The sequence below is a fragment of the Alosa sapidissima genome, chromosome 16 (assembly GCF_018492685.1).
Source record: "Alosa sapidissima isolate fAloSap1 chromosome 16, fAloSap1.pri, whole genome shotgun sequence".
Taxonomy (NCBI): Eukaryota; Metazoa; Chordata; class Actinopteri; order Clupeiformes; family Clupeidae; genus Alosa; species Alosa sapidissima.
In genome coordinates, this window is record NC_055972.1 from 27,763,983 (window position 1) to 27,778,528 (window position 14,546).

General features: G+C 43.7%; 1 protein-coding gene across 7 annotated transcripts in view; it reads right to left on the bottom strand.

The window, feature by feature from the left end:
* The window catches only part of ccdc88ab (coiled-coil domain containing 88Ab), a 55,885-nt gene extending 43,019 nt beyond the window's left edge, over positions 1–12,866 (bottom strand). For 5 of the 7 annotated variants that reach the window (XM_042065003.1, XM_042065002.1, XM_042065001.1 and 2 more), the window contains exons 1-3: positions 12,062–12,865; positions 11,834–11,934; positions 5,011–5,119 (exon numbers count right to left, since the gene is read on the bottom strand). In XM_042065003.1, coding sequence (XP_041920937.1) covers positions 5,011–5,119; positions 11,834–11,934; positions 12,062–12,124 — 273 coding nt within the window. In that variant the 5' untranslated portion in view covers positions 12,125–12,865. Of the gene's footprint in view, positions 1–5,010; positions 5,120–11,833; positions 11,935–12,061 lie in introns of all 7 variants that reach the window. The other 2 variants (XM_042064998.1, XM_042064997.1) reach the window with 1 other exon arrangement.
* Positions 12,867–14,546: the final 1,680 nt, after the last annotated feature.

A 14,546-nucleotide genomic window follows, 5' to 3' on the forward strand; every position in this document is an offset into this window, starting at 1 on the left:
GAGCTTTGAAAACAAACTGAGCTTCTGTGCCGTTGAAAATGGAGACATGAACCAGAGGCTCCTACACGTGGAGTAGGTCTGGTCTGGCCTGGCCTGGGCTTCGCAGGGCGATGACGGCACAGGAGACATTAATGTGGCAGCGGCAGGCGTACAGTAGGGCCTGACTAATGGCTTCTAAAGGGAGCGTGAAAACATCGGGTCACGTGGTGGGCATGAACTCATGCACCATGCCCCCAGGGCCAGGCCGGCCGCAGAATGGGGCACTGTTCAACAGTCAAAACAAGCCACCGCCTTAAGACCACCTCACCATTTAAAGCAGCCTTCTATGAAAAACTAAAGCGTGCAGACCTGAACCAAACTCATTGTGTATTTCCTTTAAAAACCAACTAATTTCCTTGACTCCGTAATTGAATTAGGCTACACATAAGGCGTGTGTTTTTAGCGCCTCACAGCTGATCTGGGGGACATGAACCATCAACAATGAGTTTATGACACTCTCTAGATCACTGTTCTCAGAGGCAATCATAAGATTGAACTCATGAGGAGGCCATGAGCAACAGGGGTGGTCCCACCTCAGTTGGGTGAAGAGATGAACAGAAGAAGCACTACCATTTACAGCGCCCGCAACTGAGGAGGTCCTCCATTGTCCAAGCCTTTGTCTTTGACCAGCACTGCTCATGCTAGCAAAGGAGGGCAAGTTAACCAGTCATCCCTTGTGGGCAATGAATCACATGGTGGGTCCATCAGCTCACAATGAGGGAGTGTGTGGCTGGCCACAGCTCCACCCATGCTGTCCAGTACAAGAACACAGGACTGAGCGGAGGAGTAAGGAACATCTTCGACAATGATTAGCCATCCCTGACCCCTAATTATTTTTCCACTGTAGTCCTTATCTCTAGGGCAAGCAGAGTCCTGCCACATGGCACTGGCATGCACAAATCACGTCCTGTTTTGATTAAAGAGGACTTCAAAAGCTACAGCTGGAGGTTGGCTTGAAATGTCATCACAAAGACATCTGCCAGGGAGAAGGCTGAGTCACGCATGGGTTACACTATCACTTTCACCGTTCACCATTAATCATTCACATTTCCATGCCGTTACATCTCTGTCAGTCAGTGCCAATTTAAAGCTTTTCTTGGCTTCAAACAGTTTTGTTTTCTCATCATTGACACCCTCCAAGATGTTTCTCCTGCCTCATAAAACCTTGAGCATTAGCTAGAGTATCTCAAGGGCAACATGTTTGAAGCACACACTTGCACACACACAGCCACACAAACACGCAGCTTTATGAAGGACACATTGCACAACCTTGGATGTGCAATGTTCAATTCTACTGAGGGCTTGTGCTGCATGAGCGGGCCATTATTATGGAAATATACAGCGGCCCATTTGAAGAACCTCTGTTCAAAGTCATCCTCTGTGTCTGGGTCGTCTCCAGAGCTGTGGTACAGCAAAGAGAGGCAGTGAGTCCCTCTAGAGCACAAACCTCTGTCATGCCCCCGATACAGCCAGAGTTAATTAGTAAGTTTCTCTCAATATGGAGAAACCACTGACTCAGCACAACCTACCCGAGTTTGTAATCCTCTTTCACACGTTTGCCTGGAAATGAGAAGCCTCACCCTCTTCAAGGTTCAGCGTCTCAAAGAAAGTGCTGATGGCACCAGGCTGACCAGACTTTGTTCTAAATGACCCATTATGCGATAGTACATCCACTCCGTATTACTTTGCATTAAATATGCATTGACAAAAAGAGTCCAGGCGTTTTAGAATGCAATGCATCTCGACGACGCCAAGAAAACATCCTGGAGTTGCGTACGTGGCTCTACACGGCAGTGGGTGTTCTAAACGACACAGCACAAACACAGCATGCTGTCCGTCTGGAACATAAAATCTGATGGGCAGACAGACATGGCCTCAGTTAAAGGCTGATTCAAAAGAGCCAGCATTTCCAGACCAACCAGGCAATCAGTGAGTCGCGTCCCAATCGCTAACTTCAGTAGTGGTCGGGCCTCTAATGTTTTTTATCATCGGCTGCATGAACCTTAGCCAGCAAGCAGATAAAGACTGCAGGCTAAAGTCTGTGCTTCCTGTAATCTGCAGAGCCCAGTCCAAACAACTCATCTGACCCCTTTTGAAGAAATGGGAACGTTAAAGACAGAGTTGAGGCCCTCTCAAGCTGGTGAGACTAATGACTTTCAATTTAGAATTAAAAAGCCTGACATGGGGGAGTGGGGTAAGTTACAGCCCACAGAGACCTGGGTTCCATTCCGACGACCTGGTTTCTTTTCCGACGACCTGGGTTCCATTTCGATGCGCGGCCATTTCCAATCTCTGTCTCCCACTCTCAACTGTGTAATGGCAAAAAGATTCCCAAAATATACTTCACTCTCCTTCTCTACCCTTTCCCTATCATTCCGGTAATCCATGGTGGGGCCTCATTTCAGTTGGGTCCTTCGCTTTTAAACAGCACTGCCAGGAAACAATTACCATTTTAAATGAAGCATGACTGCCATGCAAAACAAAATCTGCACAAACAAGAAGAGAAGGGAGAAAATAATTTGAGGATTGGGACTCAATCAAGCCCACCACTGCGGCTAGCATTTAATCCAGCATGGTGAGGAGGATTCCAATAACTGAATTCCGGAGCTTTGGGTGGACACGTGGTCCCTTCAGTGGGATTCTGTGTGGATCTGATGAGACACTGAGAGGATCTCATGCTCGACATTCCCATAGACTAGGCGATTTCCAAGCATTCATGTTTGAGATCTACTTGCTTTTGGCCAGTGTCGACTGAACCAAGGGAGGAGCTCCATAAGAGCTTGAGAGAGACCAGCTTCAGTAAACATTAAATAAACATTGAATAAACATTGAACAAACTTTCATCAATCGTCTTGGATGTCATGCTCCATGAGACATGGGATCTGAAAGACTAACAGCATTGAGGTAAGGTCCTTGGCGATCTTGGTCTCGGATCAACATGCAATCCCTGCTTGGCTACATCATGCGATCCCTACTGGGATACACACTCTGGAGATGTTGCCATGGGAGCTGGTTGGAGATGTTGCCATGGGAGCTGGTTGACACACACACACATTTTGCTGATATTTATTCAGGGTACCTACCAAAACACCTCCAGAGCCTCAGTTATCTTTCCCAACAGCAATGCCCATTACAATGATTAAAATCCCAAACAACCTAAAAGGTGTAGTTCCAGCAATTCTGAGAACATTCTTATTCGCTCACACACACTCTCTTACATACACATACACATAATTTCCCCATCATTCCCTCTCATTCACCTGTTTGTCATTAATTTCCCCATTACCTCAGCAGCACATGTATATATGCAAACACAAAGACACACACACAATCTGTGACTGTTTGACAGATGTGCTAAGCTGATAATGACATCACAAAAACTACTGGCTCACTTTTAGTATGCAGTTTTGACTAGAATCCTATTGTTACCCTTCCCCATTGAAGAGGAGGAGTCTATAGTGACAAGCATAAACTGTTTATATTATCAAATTCGAAAAACAACAGCGGTTAAAAAGGCGCAGCTGCGAAAAGAACTAGTCCTTAACCTCAGTGTTTCCTACACATTGACTTATTTGTGGCGGGCCACCACAATATCAACATTGACCACCACACAATGATTTTCCAAGTTGTAGTAAATTATGCTTACATCTGGTTAATCATAACCACGCTATGCTAATTTGTTAAAAACTGTTGAATTCAAGTCAATTCTGCAAACCTACCCCCACAAATAGAATTCAGTTCTGTGGGAAACACTGCTAACCTGATTAACATATGTCCGCTTGACGGGAGGCTAAGAGCAGTTTTTCAGTAGAATTGTGCAAATAGGGATACAAGCACCAAATTTGACACAGTTGGGCATACTAGACTACAGTTTGTCCAATTAGCCACTGGAAAATCCAAGATGGCGGCCGTGTGCGTGTGCGTGTGTGTGTGGGCTATACGTCTGATTCCACACATCTGTACGTGATTGAAAGAAAAACAAACTGGAGTCAGCATGACTGAAATGCCGCCGAACAGAAAGTGATATCATCTCAACAACACTTTCATGTATCAAAATCAAACTTGGTACGTGTACTGGTGGATTCATTGCATATACAGCGCATACAATTGCATTCAGCAAATTTGCTTTTTTGCTCTTTGGATGTTGCCTTAATGCATGTAGCCTAACTTGTATGCCCAATTTTCCCAAATGAGGTATTGTTGGAATCCTTGGATCCTCCGCTGTCTGTTGCCATTAGTGAAATTGAGCCAGTACGCATTTGTATGAGAAAAAACATTAAGTCGGGTCAATTTTTGGTGGCCATCTTGGATTTTTGAGTGGCCAATCGGGCCGTTTTTTTTAAGTATGCCCTAGAGAACAACTCTGCCAAATTTGGTGCTTGTATCACTATTTGCACGATTTTTGTATTATCTGCCTAGCTAACTCCGTTCCCTTAAAGACCATTTTTAATGAGAGAAGGTCACCAGTTGGAGTACAAATTCACTCCTTCCTTACATCCAATATGCAGAGGAGAGTGGAGAAACCACATCTGTGGGACCAGGGCTTTACCAAACACATTTTTGACGTGCTTGTTCTATTAGACCCCATCTCTTGCCATCTGGATGGAGGTTCTGTTCCCACATCACACCGGCCACAGACATTTGCAAATGAGCCTTCAGCCTTCTCCAGTCTGTGTATGTTTTCACCGTACAACTCTTATTAAAAATTTTCACTGCCTCTTCAGATGCATATAAGTTTTATTTTGAACTCGTGAAAAGAGCTATTAAAACTCCACACACCGCCAGAGTATACAACCTCAAATCATAGGAACACTCGATGGTGTTTTAAGCCCCTGGAAGATGACCTTGGGGGCTTAAAACACCATTGTGCCACAGTAACTGAGTACTGATGTACATTTTCACCCAATAAAAAAAAAAAAAAAAAAATCTGCAGATGTAATGGTCCATAATTTTTCCACATAGCCAACTTACTTGGTAGTATGTCTTAATCTGACGAATCAAGATGGAGAGATTTTGGATCCGCAGAGTGGAGTCATTGTTCACTTTCTTGTTGGTCCTCTGAACAGTGGCTTTAGGATTTCTGAGGAGGAAAACACAGTCAGTCAATCAGACAATGCTGCATTGATTCCATCCTATTCACCAAACACAAGAATGAGTAGTACAGCTGCAGCATAATTCAGTTACACTGACAGAAAAACTCAGACAGCCATTAACAGCACCGGGATTATGAGGAAGTGGTTGACCTTTCACAGTACCGTGACAATCATAGGGTCAATAACAAAGACACGAAAAAGGTTCGCTCCAATCTTGAACTACGACTTACAAGGGCTCACAAGTGGGTGACAACATCCTACATGTGGGCTCCAAAGGCAAATACAAGTGATAGATTGAGATCGGATATCCAAGATTCATGTCCGTTATGGGAATTAGACATATGGTAGAGGATGTGCATCTGTGAGTTTTTCAATATATGGGATCGTGAGAACATCTGAGGGAATGTTCTAGAAGGACTGAAGGAAACATTGAGCCAGAAATCCCTCTGGGCCAAAGACATGAATGAGTGTTAGAAGCATCAACCCACAGAAATTGATTTCCTCTCTGAAGGAGAAACACGTATCACCGCCATATGGAATTCTTTTCAATCATTAGTTCAAAAGGCAGTTCAATCTTAGTTCTAAAAGCAGACCTTCTTGAACAGTGTGATTTTATTGGCATAACAAAGTTAAGAAGAAAGGGAGCGGTCAAGAGGGAATAGGCTGACGCACATATGCTCCTAGATGTCGCACGTCCCATCTGGAAAGCTAGCGATTCCTGGACTGACTAGGCTAATTCTGCTCATGTGAGGGCAGTACAAGGCAACTGAACTCTGTCAGTAACTGGTTAATTGCCCATGTGTTTAAACGATCCTTGGTGTGGCCTCACTTTATTGCCCTACTTGAAGGAAATCATAACCTAGCCAGACTTAAAAATAGATTAATAGCTCATACAATAAAGACCAAACCAAAAAAAAAAAAAAAAAAAAAAAAACACAGACTAGATCATTTTATTATGCCAGGGACTGGGCAGACTAGACTAAACGTGAACTGAACCCTTTCTCTGCACGGTGTCGGACCTCAGAGGTGGCGAGCGAAGCTGGCACCCCAGGGACCTCGCAGCTCTGCGATCAGCTCAGAGATGTGCTTTGATGATCCTCAGAGATGGCTATGCTCTATGAGCAGGCAGAGATTAGCACATCTAGTGCTCCGCTGCCCTTCTTGGCTGGACAGATGGCTTGTGTTTAGTTAGCCTAGCGTCTGACCTCATTTCTCACTACTAGCGGCAGGCGTACCAGCAGCACAGTGTTGCATTAGGGCAGTAGGGTGGATGGGCATCTCTTGTCTACAGACTAAAAACGGCACTGGACTTTTGTTAAGAACGAGTTAAAAGGGGAATAGCCACACAAAGCCAAATGTACTTTCCATTTGAGGCATCAGGGGGATCGTTTGAGAGTAATTAGATGACTTGACCATGTGTGCGCATGCCTATGTGAGGGCATGGGCATTTGCGTGCATCTGTGATCTTTTTTCCCGGGCTTTTTAGCATGGAGAGGGTGTGTGTGTGTGTGTGTGTGTGTGTGGGGGGGGGGGGGGGGGGTCTGTCCCCATGTGTGCATCAGGATGATTTCCAGTGAACCTTGCCACAATTACTCCCTGCAGCGTTAACGCTGTCCCACATACCTCCACAGCTCAGGGGACTCAACAGAGGATGAAATGGTTATCAGTTTCTCCCTGGCCACCACCACCAACCCCCACACCCCACCCAACAAAGCTTTTACATAAACACTCAGCCACAAAGATGCCAACAGAGAGACTTTCACAGGATTTCTGTTAAATGCCCTATATTAATATAATAATACAGTGGATTTGGCACTAAAGCAGTCTGACCTCAAAAAAAGAAACTAGGAAATAAAAATAGAGCAGTCATCTCCAGACAGTTTGGCTCCCAGAGCCATGACAGTGACAGTGGATCTTTCAGTGATGATGATGAACCTCATCTACATTGAGGACAATGTGTCTGACTACACCCACACCCACACAGTACCCTCTCAGACATGCAGACACACACATGGGTATTTTAACAGTAGTGTGAAAGCACCAACCACGTGACCTCCCGCATGCCCAGTCAAGGACCTTTTGAAGGGGCACGGTGGGGGGTAGGCTTAACCCCTTAATTAAATACCGTAGAGGGAACTGTAATCCTGTCAGCTAAAAGCGCTTGTTAAAAAAATAAGGGGGGGGGGTTCAGACACGAATGAAGGGGCTAATTTACATTACATCTAAATAGCCGACCGGAAACGTATCTGCCATGCCACAACACGAGCACTGCCTGGCTCACCGTCCACAGTACTGTGGTCTGCCCATCTCACCGACCAACCCCCCCTCTATCTTTTACATCACATCTCCACCATCCAGGCCATGTGGTTCTGAATGAGTCTCCTTTGTGTCTTTGTAAAGGGGAAGAAAACCACACACACACACACACAGTACCGCACCGATATAACCGCCTTTGCAAATCCGAAGCCAATGCAAAGTCAATAGCCGATGCGGAGCACAACAAAGCCGCAGGCGCTTCGGCACTGGGGAGTAACCTACTTCTGACAGCCCGCATCAGACTCAGCAGAGACTGGGAGGGGGTGGTGGTCGCCGAGCACGAGCCAGCCATTGACTGAGCCCTGCTACACAAACAAGGCACAAGCAGGAGCAGGATTACAAGCAGGGGCAGGGGCAGGAGTAGGAGCAGGGGCAGGGGCAGGGGCAGGGGCAGGGGCAGGAGCAGGAGCAGGGGCAGGAATGAACCAGGGCACACCCGTGGTTTTCCACTCAACACTAGCCTAATAGGGAGGAGAATTGAATGGGAAAAAAAATAGAAAAAAAATTGAGACACCAATTCCTCAAAGCTTAGAGAGCATAAAGTCTACAATTCATGTCCAGGACAGACCAACTCAGCATGACTCATTCACCCACAAAAATCATTCACTAACCCTTAAGGCTAAAACATTAGGCCAAGTCAGGGCATTTGCCGTTTTCTATTTGACTTGTATGTGCATCACATCACTTATCAGCTGGGTTAGTGAGTGTACTTCCATGGGCCCCTATGTCTATCCGTCTTCCTTCCAAAAACACTAGTGAGTACTCCCGTAGGGCGCACAGCGTGGCCATGTTCAAATAATGCCCTTCCAAGGCCAACAGCTGCTTCCTGTGAATCTGACTCAAGAGCATTTTTAGAGCACCGCTCAACATCCTCTGAGCATCTACAGTCAGAAACTTGTAGCTTTGTGTACAGATTTCTGAGGGCTAGGACTCGGACTCATAATCTAGGATCACTACAATAATTTCAAGTTATTTTAGTCAAAGTTGTAGTAAAAAGAAAAAAGAATTGGCTGGGTATGGCATTATTCTCACAAGGGTTCAGTAGGGGTGTAGCAATACACCATCATATCACAATTTAAAAAAAAAAAAAAAATGCAGAAAACTATAAATGTCTATTACAAAATAAGTCATTCCTCTAGGCCTAAAGTACACAAGTTCTTGTGAAAACATTTAACTGAGCTTTGTGGCTTGTCAACTTAAGGTGTTCAGATGTTTTAGAAGACTGAATGTGAAGACATAGCTTTCACATTCAGATTTATCCTTATTTTCCTTTTATTTTCAGGAAGAGATTTTGGTAAACCACATATTTAAGAGACTGATCTTTTATTGTATCATTTTGCCCTAGGACAGAATAAATAAAGCTTGGGATATTAATTTGATTTCCGTCTTACTTTGTTGAATTGGCTGTATCCTGACCGTATCAAACAATGAACCCTGAATCATATACAGAACCGAATAGTGAGTTGACTGTATCATCACATACACCCTTAGGTTAGAACTTGATGAAGACCTAGCGGCCGTAACGCATTGTCTGTGTTTGGTTGCCGATGCTCTTAAAATATAAACTTGTAAAAAGTAGTTGAAAACAGAGTGCCTTGGTTTTTTATCCTGGTTGTAGCCAGCCATTGCCAGGATTTGGTGATTTTAATATACCCCTAGGGCTCAGTCTCAAGACGGGGCATGCAGGTACTGGTAGGGGTGGTGGGCGAGAGGAGATACTTTCTCTTTGCCTGTTTGAATGCAGCTACCCACAACACAAGCTTTTGATCTCTCAGGATAAGAACAGCATTGGGGAATTCAGCAAAATAACATACAAAGGCATCCAGCAGCAGGAATCTTAGCTATGCTTCACCTACCTAACCAGGAGAGAACAATGGAGGAGACTGCTCTGCTGTGGAAACACATGCAGCATGAGAGGAAGAGATGTAAAGAAAGATGTGTGTGTGTCTGCACCGCTATCCTATTAGCGCCCTCTTTTTGAGTGCTAAAAAGCGTCATGGGGAGTGAATTTGGGTAGCTGGGGAACAGAGTCCAATCGGGATTAACTTAATTAAACTGTTGTCACTCAACAGATATCTTATCGGGCTCTAAGCTGCCCCACTGCTGTGCTAAATGATCGCATCGTCTGCATACACGTGTGTGGAGAGCTGCTGAGGACAAGAGCTTTTGTTTCAATCAAAGGGGTGTTGCTGACCACAGCGAGCCAAGAATTAAGCCATGTCGGTCAGTCGGTCTTCTCCAATGCCAGCTGTGCGACGATGGCAAACCAGTTGGGACAGTCTGGTATCAGGTGGTGCCGTTTCCTCACTAGGCCATAACAGGAGAGGACAGCATTGCATGATTCATCAGATCTCCAGAAGAGTGGTCATCGAGGGGCAGCGTGCTCTGCTGGGGTGGGCAGAAGCCCACAAAGAGGCATGGCACGCGGCCGGCCATCTGTGTCCCCAACTATAAACCGTTAGATAATCCACAAGGGCTTCCCCAGGAATATAAAGTGCTGTGGCCTCAGGCTGGACACCGCTAGGCGCAATATGGCCCCAAAAGTTAGTTAACACAAACACCACCTACATCTGAAATGATTGACTACCTGGCTAATTAAAAGCAAGCATGCAAAATGGTGTTTATTTTGCAGTAGCCTACATTATAGGGGATTATGCAATCCCCAAAGTGTTTGACATATGCTGTGCATTAACATAATCTGATGTGATACTGAGTGGCATGTCACAAACATGCCTCATTCAGCCTCAAGCTCACAGTGAGTCCATTCAAAGACACCGGGGACTTGACACTGACTTGTGTACCAAGCAAACCTTGCCTAAATGTTCAAATGGACAGCATAATCAATTCCTGAAAATACTCCCCCTGATAATTCACCAGAAAAATAAATAAGAATAGGTTTACAGAGCTAGGCCTAGTATGACTGCTTCCTCAAAAGAATCACAGATAATACTCCTAGAATGTCTAGAGAATGTAATTGTCTTAAGAACTTAAGGCCACTTCCTTGAGAAAAACATTATCATTAACGTGACAATAAACATGGGACACCTCTGGGAGTCCATATGTTCCTGCTTATCTGATATAAGTACAACTGATGTAGGAATTTCAAGCTTTTAATTTTGTTAGCAAAGGCTCATTGAACATGTTGCGCCATTAGGACAATTTACATCAAACAGAAGTGCAAAAGCACAAAATTCTTCTTCAATCTTCTCAAGAGTTTCATTCTCAACAAGCCACAGCTTCATAAATCAATTGATCACGTTTGAAAAGCGGTACACATGACTCTCCTGTCCAGTGACAAGAAGAGACTATAAAAACACCAAAGATATGAAAAGGTCGCCCGTTAACGTGCTAATCTTATCAATCAGTGACTGTGACACAAAGAGCTTATTTATCACGTCATCTAACAATGTCTGCTCTGTGCAGACACTACACTGAGCCAGAGAGTCACAACAGCTGGCCAACACTATGGATGGACATCCACTTGTTCTTTGCAGTCAATCTGATCTTTGTGATATAAGGCTGAATGAATGTCCAACCTAAAAGTCTCTATCAGAGGAGGAGTTCCAAAAGGCAGCTGATTCTCACAGTCTCTAACACTATGGAGAGGGGTTTGAGCGCAATAACATGAGGTAATAAGCAATGATGTACTCTCATGTGCAATAGGCTACACTATTTCAAACCATGCAAAGTTGCAAAGAGACCAATTTAGGTGTTCTGATATTTGTCATGAGATGTGATGGATATTGAATCAGCCTTTGTAAATTCATCTGATTCAATCCAGCAGCGCTTAGGCCATTACATTTGCCTGGCTATGATCATCCAATGTTTAAGGTTGCAAAGACAGGGCCATGTCCTGTAGGCATGATGTAGCCTACAACATCAAGATGATATCACTGTTCTCCAGATTTAATGACCTCATTGGCATTTGGGTCCACAAAACAATATTATGGTAAAGAATTGAAATGATATTCACAGGTATATTCTGAGTGAGTCCAATAATGGTCTGTCAGGCCATAGAGAAGCCCAGGCACTAGGCTACTAACAGCTGGCACTGTATACAAACTTACATGCTAGTATTGTCTGAACAGACGGAGCCGCCGAGGCAAAACACTGCATGATAGCCAAGCAAGGGTGCTACACATTCAAAAGGAGCGGCAGGGAGCCTTCCAGTAAGCTGCAGATGACACTTCAACTTCGAAACGCTTGATATGATAACCAGTCAACTGGAAGCTCTGCTTCTGCCGATTTAGATGATGCCGTCTAGGTTGGAATGGCTGCGTCAAGCCACGGATCATTGACAGATTCCTTTTGTATTGGCTACCGTTAAGATATAAAGCCCCAAAACCAATTCAGATATGTCTAGATCGTATGTTAGGCCTACTTACATCTCCAGCATGATCTCGTTCAGATATACACCGTCCACTAATTCAACATATTCCGACAGTTTACTACCATCCTTGGTAGATAATTGTCCGACTGTCTTCACCTAGAATTAAAAAAAAAAAAAAAACCGTGGTATTAGTGGTTCTCGATACAAAAACTAACAACGTAATAAAATGTGCTTGTAGAAGCCTACAATAAACAGGGATTTCTAACTAGACTTCAAGTCTTACCCAGGCGACCAAAGGAGTAAGCATGAATTCCTCCAGCAATGGAGCAAAGACCTTGTTATCCATTTTGTCGTCGTGTCTCAATGACAGATTATTAAAATACAAACTAATGTAGCTTTTATTAGCTAGATGAGGTTATTGAAATGGTCTTCTTCCCAGTCTTGACGTGACCTCAATTTAGAGGCTACTCATGTGGTTGATTCAATTAAACAGACACTCATTTTGCAGATAGAGTCCACGTTATCCAGGTTTTTTGTCAGACAGTAACGTTAAAAGAAACCCTGGGAATGATCCTTGGTCCAGCAAGGCTTTTTAAATAGTAGCCTGGTAACCTTGCCTGACACAGCCAAGGAATCCCTTGCATTTCTACAAAAGAAAAAAAAAAAAAAAAAAAATATTCCATAGATGATTCCGCGATTTTTGCAGCTCTCTCCACCGCCTTTTACAACATTTAGCCTCGACACCGCTCTGTTTTAAAGTATATGAGAAGGCTTAGAGTGAAAATTGAAGAAAAAGCCCAATTTACATCCTGATGTCAGTTCTTCAATAGACAATTCAAAATTCCTCCACTAACGCCCTGTAAAAATCTTCTTTAAAAGCGGGAGGTTCCAATCCAGTTAGACCATGCATTCAAATGACTCACGTCTTCAGTGGCACACTTAAAAAAAAGAATTGGTCACCTCGAAAAAAAGAATACCTAGAGGAGGCAAATTTGGTCAGCCTTGGCAGCCTACCTACCCACTCCACTATTTTTTAGCAGAGGATTGCCCGGCGGAATAGTAAAGGCATAGATCTGCCGGAGAAGCTCTCAGAAAAGCTGTGTGAGCTTAGCACCGCCTCCTCCTCCCGCTGCGCCGCCTTCAAGGCATTTGATTTGATACACCCGCGTGTCTACCTCCGCCAGACGAAACGCGTGTACAGTTTGAGACGGAGAAAGAAATAGAGCCAGATGTTACAGGATAGCATACACCCGGTATGAGTTGTTGATAACCCACATTTCAGTGTCATGATTTTTATGCTGATAACAGTGTCATAGCATCCACTTTCTCGCCAATCACACCAGTGCGTCACGACTAAAACCGCATAATGACAGCAGTTGCATTTGGGGGGAAACTAAGTGGTTATTAGTGTTACCCAGATATAGTTCAACTAGCATCATAATAATCAGATGTCTATGAATAATCCAAATAATCATTTGGATATCATCATAAAGCAAGTGGAGCATCAAGCCCTTTTTATTGCGTTCTACAGATTATCCTCAGATAAAACCGGTAGGGTAGCCTATTTGCTGTTCAGTGGATATGTGGGACTACTGTACATTAAATGAAGAATGAAGCCCATTAGTTAGTGAGGATGTGCTCATAGTCTCCATTGTCTGCGCCAAGCATCATATTGCAGGTGAAACAGAGACACCTGGTGGATGTGTATTTTTTTGAGGTGAAACAGAGACTAATGGTGGATGTGCATTTTTTCTTGTGAACGCATAGGCTACCTGACAAGAGCAAGGAGTGCTTGCAAGGATGACCCAGAACAGAACCTTACCCTATACATACTGCACAGCAATAATGTACTACATTACACTCAACGCCAACATCTATAAGCTGAGCTTGAGGCTGCACACTGCAGGTGCACAATTGTTTTTTTTAGTTTTTTTTTTAACTTTGTTTGGGTGGGAAAGACACAATGATTGGGTAGGTATAGCCTACCCTGGCCCCTACTTAGAGCAGGCCCTGGACCAATAAGATATTGTTCAGGAATTCATGCAGTCATCTATAAAAAAAAACATAAAAACACAAGCAAAACATTTTTCTACATTTCTCAATAATGTGTATGCTAATATAAAAGGTAGGCCTAATATAAGCCAGGATATGTTAATATTAATATTTGTCAATATCGTGTTTCAATCTTTATCATTATGAGATTTCATATTTCAATTATAACATTTTCTTACTCACATACAGTACATCCCTGGCTGCGGCAAAATAAACCCACTCCACTCCACTCTGTTTGTTGTTCACTTAATCACCAGTTTTAACAGGGACTCCTGACATCCCAAAGCTTTACTCATTGTCACACACTAATTATTGTCAGGCATTTGAAGAACCACATTGAACAACCAATTCTCAGTCATCTGATAAATCCATGTGGGGTTATTGCCACATTTATCTGCCAAATGCCTGCTTTTGCAATTTCTTCTTATTCTTGCATAAGAAGAATTATGCTTGCACTGTTGAACAGTTTCTCAGGTGTATTCTTATACAGGATTGAAAACTGTTTTTAAAGGACTGAAGAGAGACACTGAAATCATGAATACCCTACTTTAAAATCCCCCCAAAAACTATTTGTTTGAAGGTTTATGGACTGACTGTCCTACATCGAACGGAAGCATCTCCTGGTCTCCTGTGGAGCTGATAGTGAAAATCAAACACAGATGATCAAATTCCCCTTTACTACATTCCCTCTGGCACCATGTTAGCCTGGTTTTATG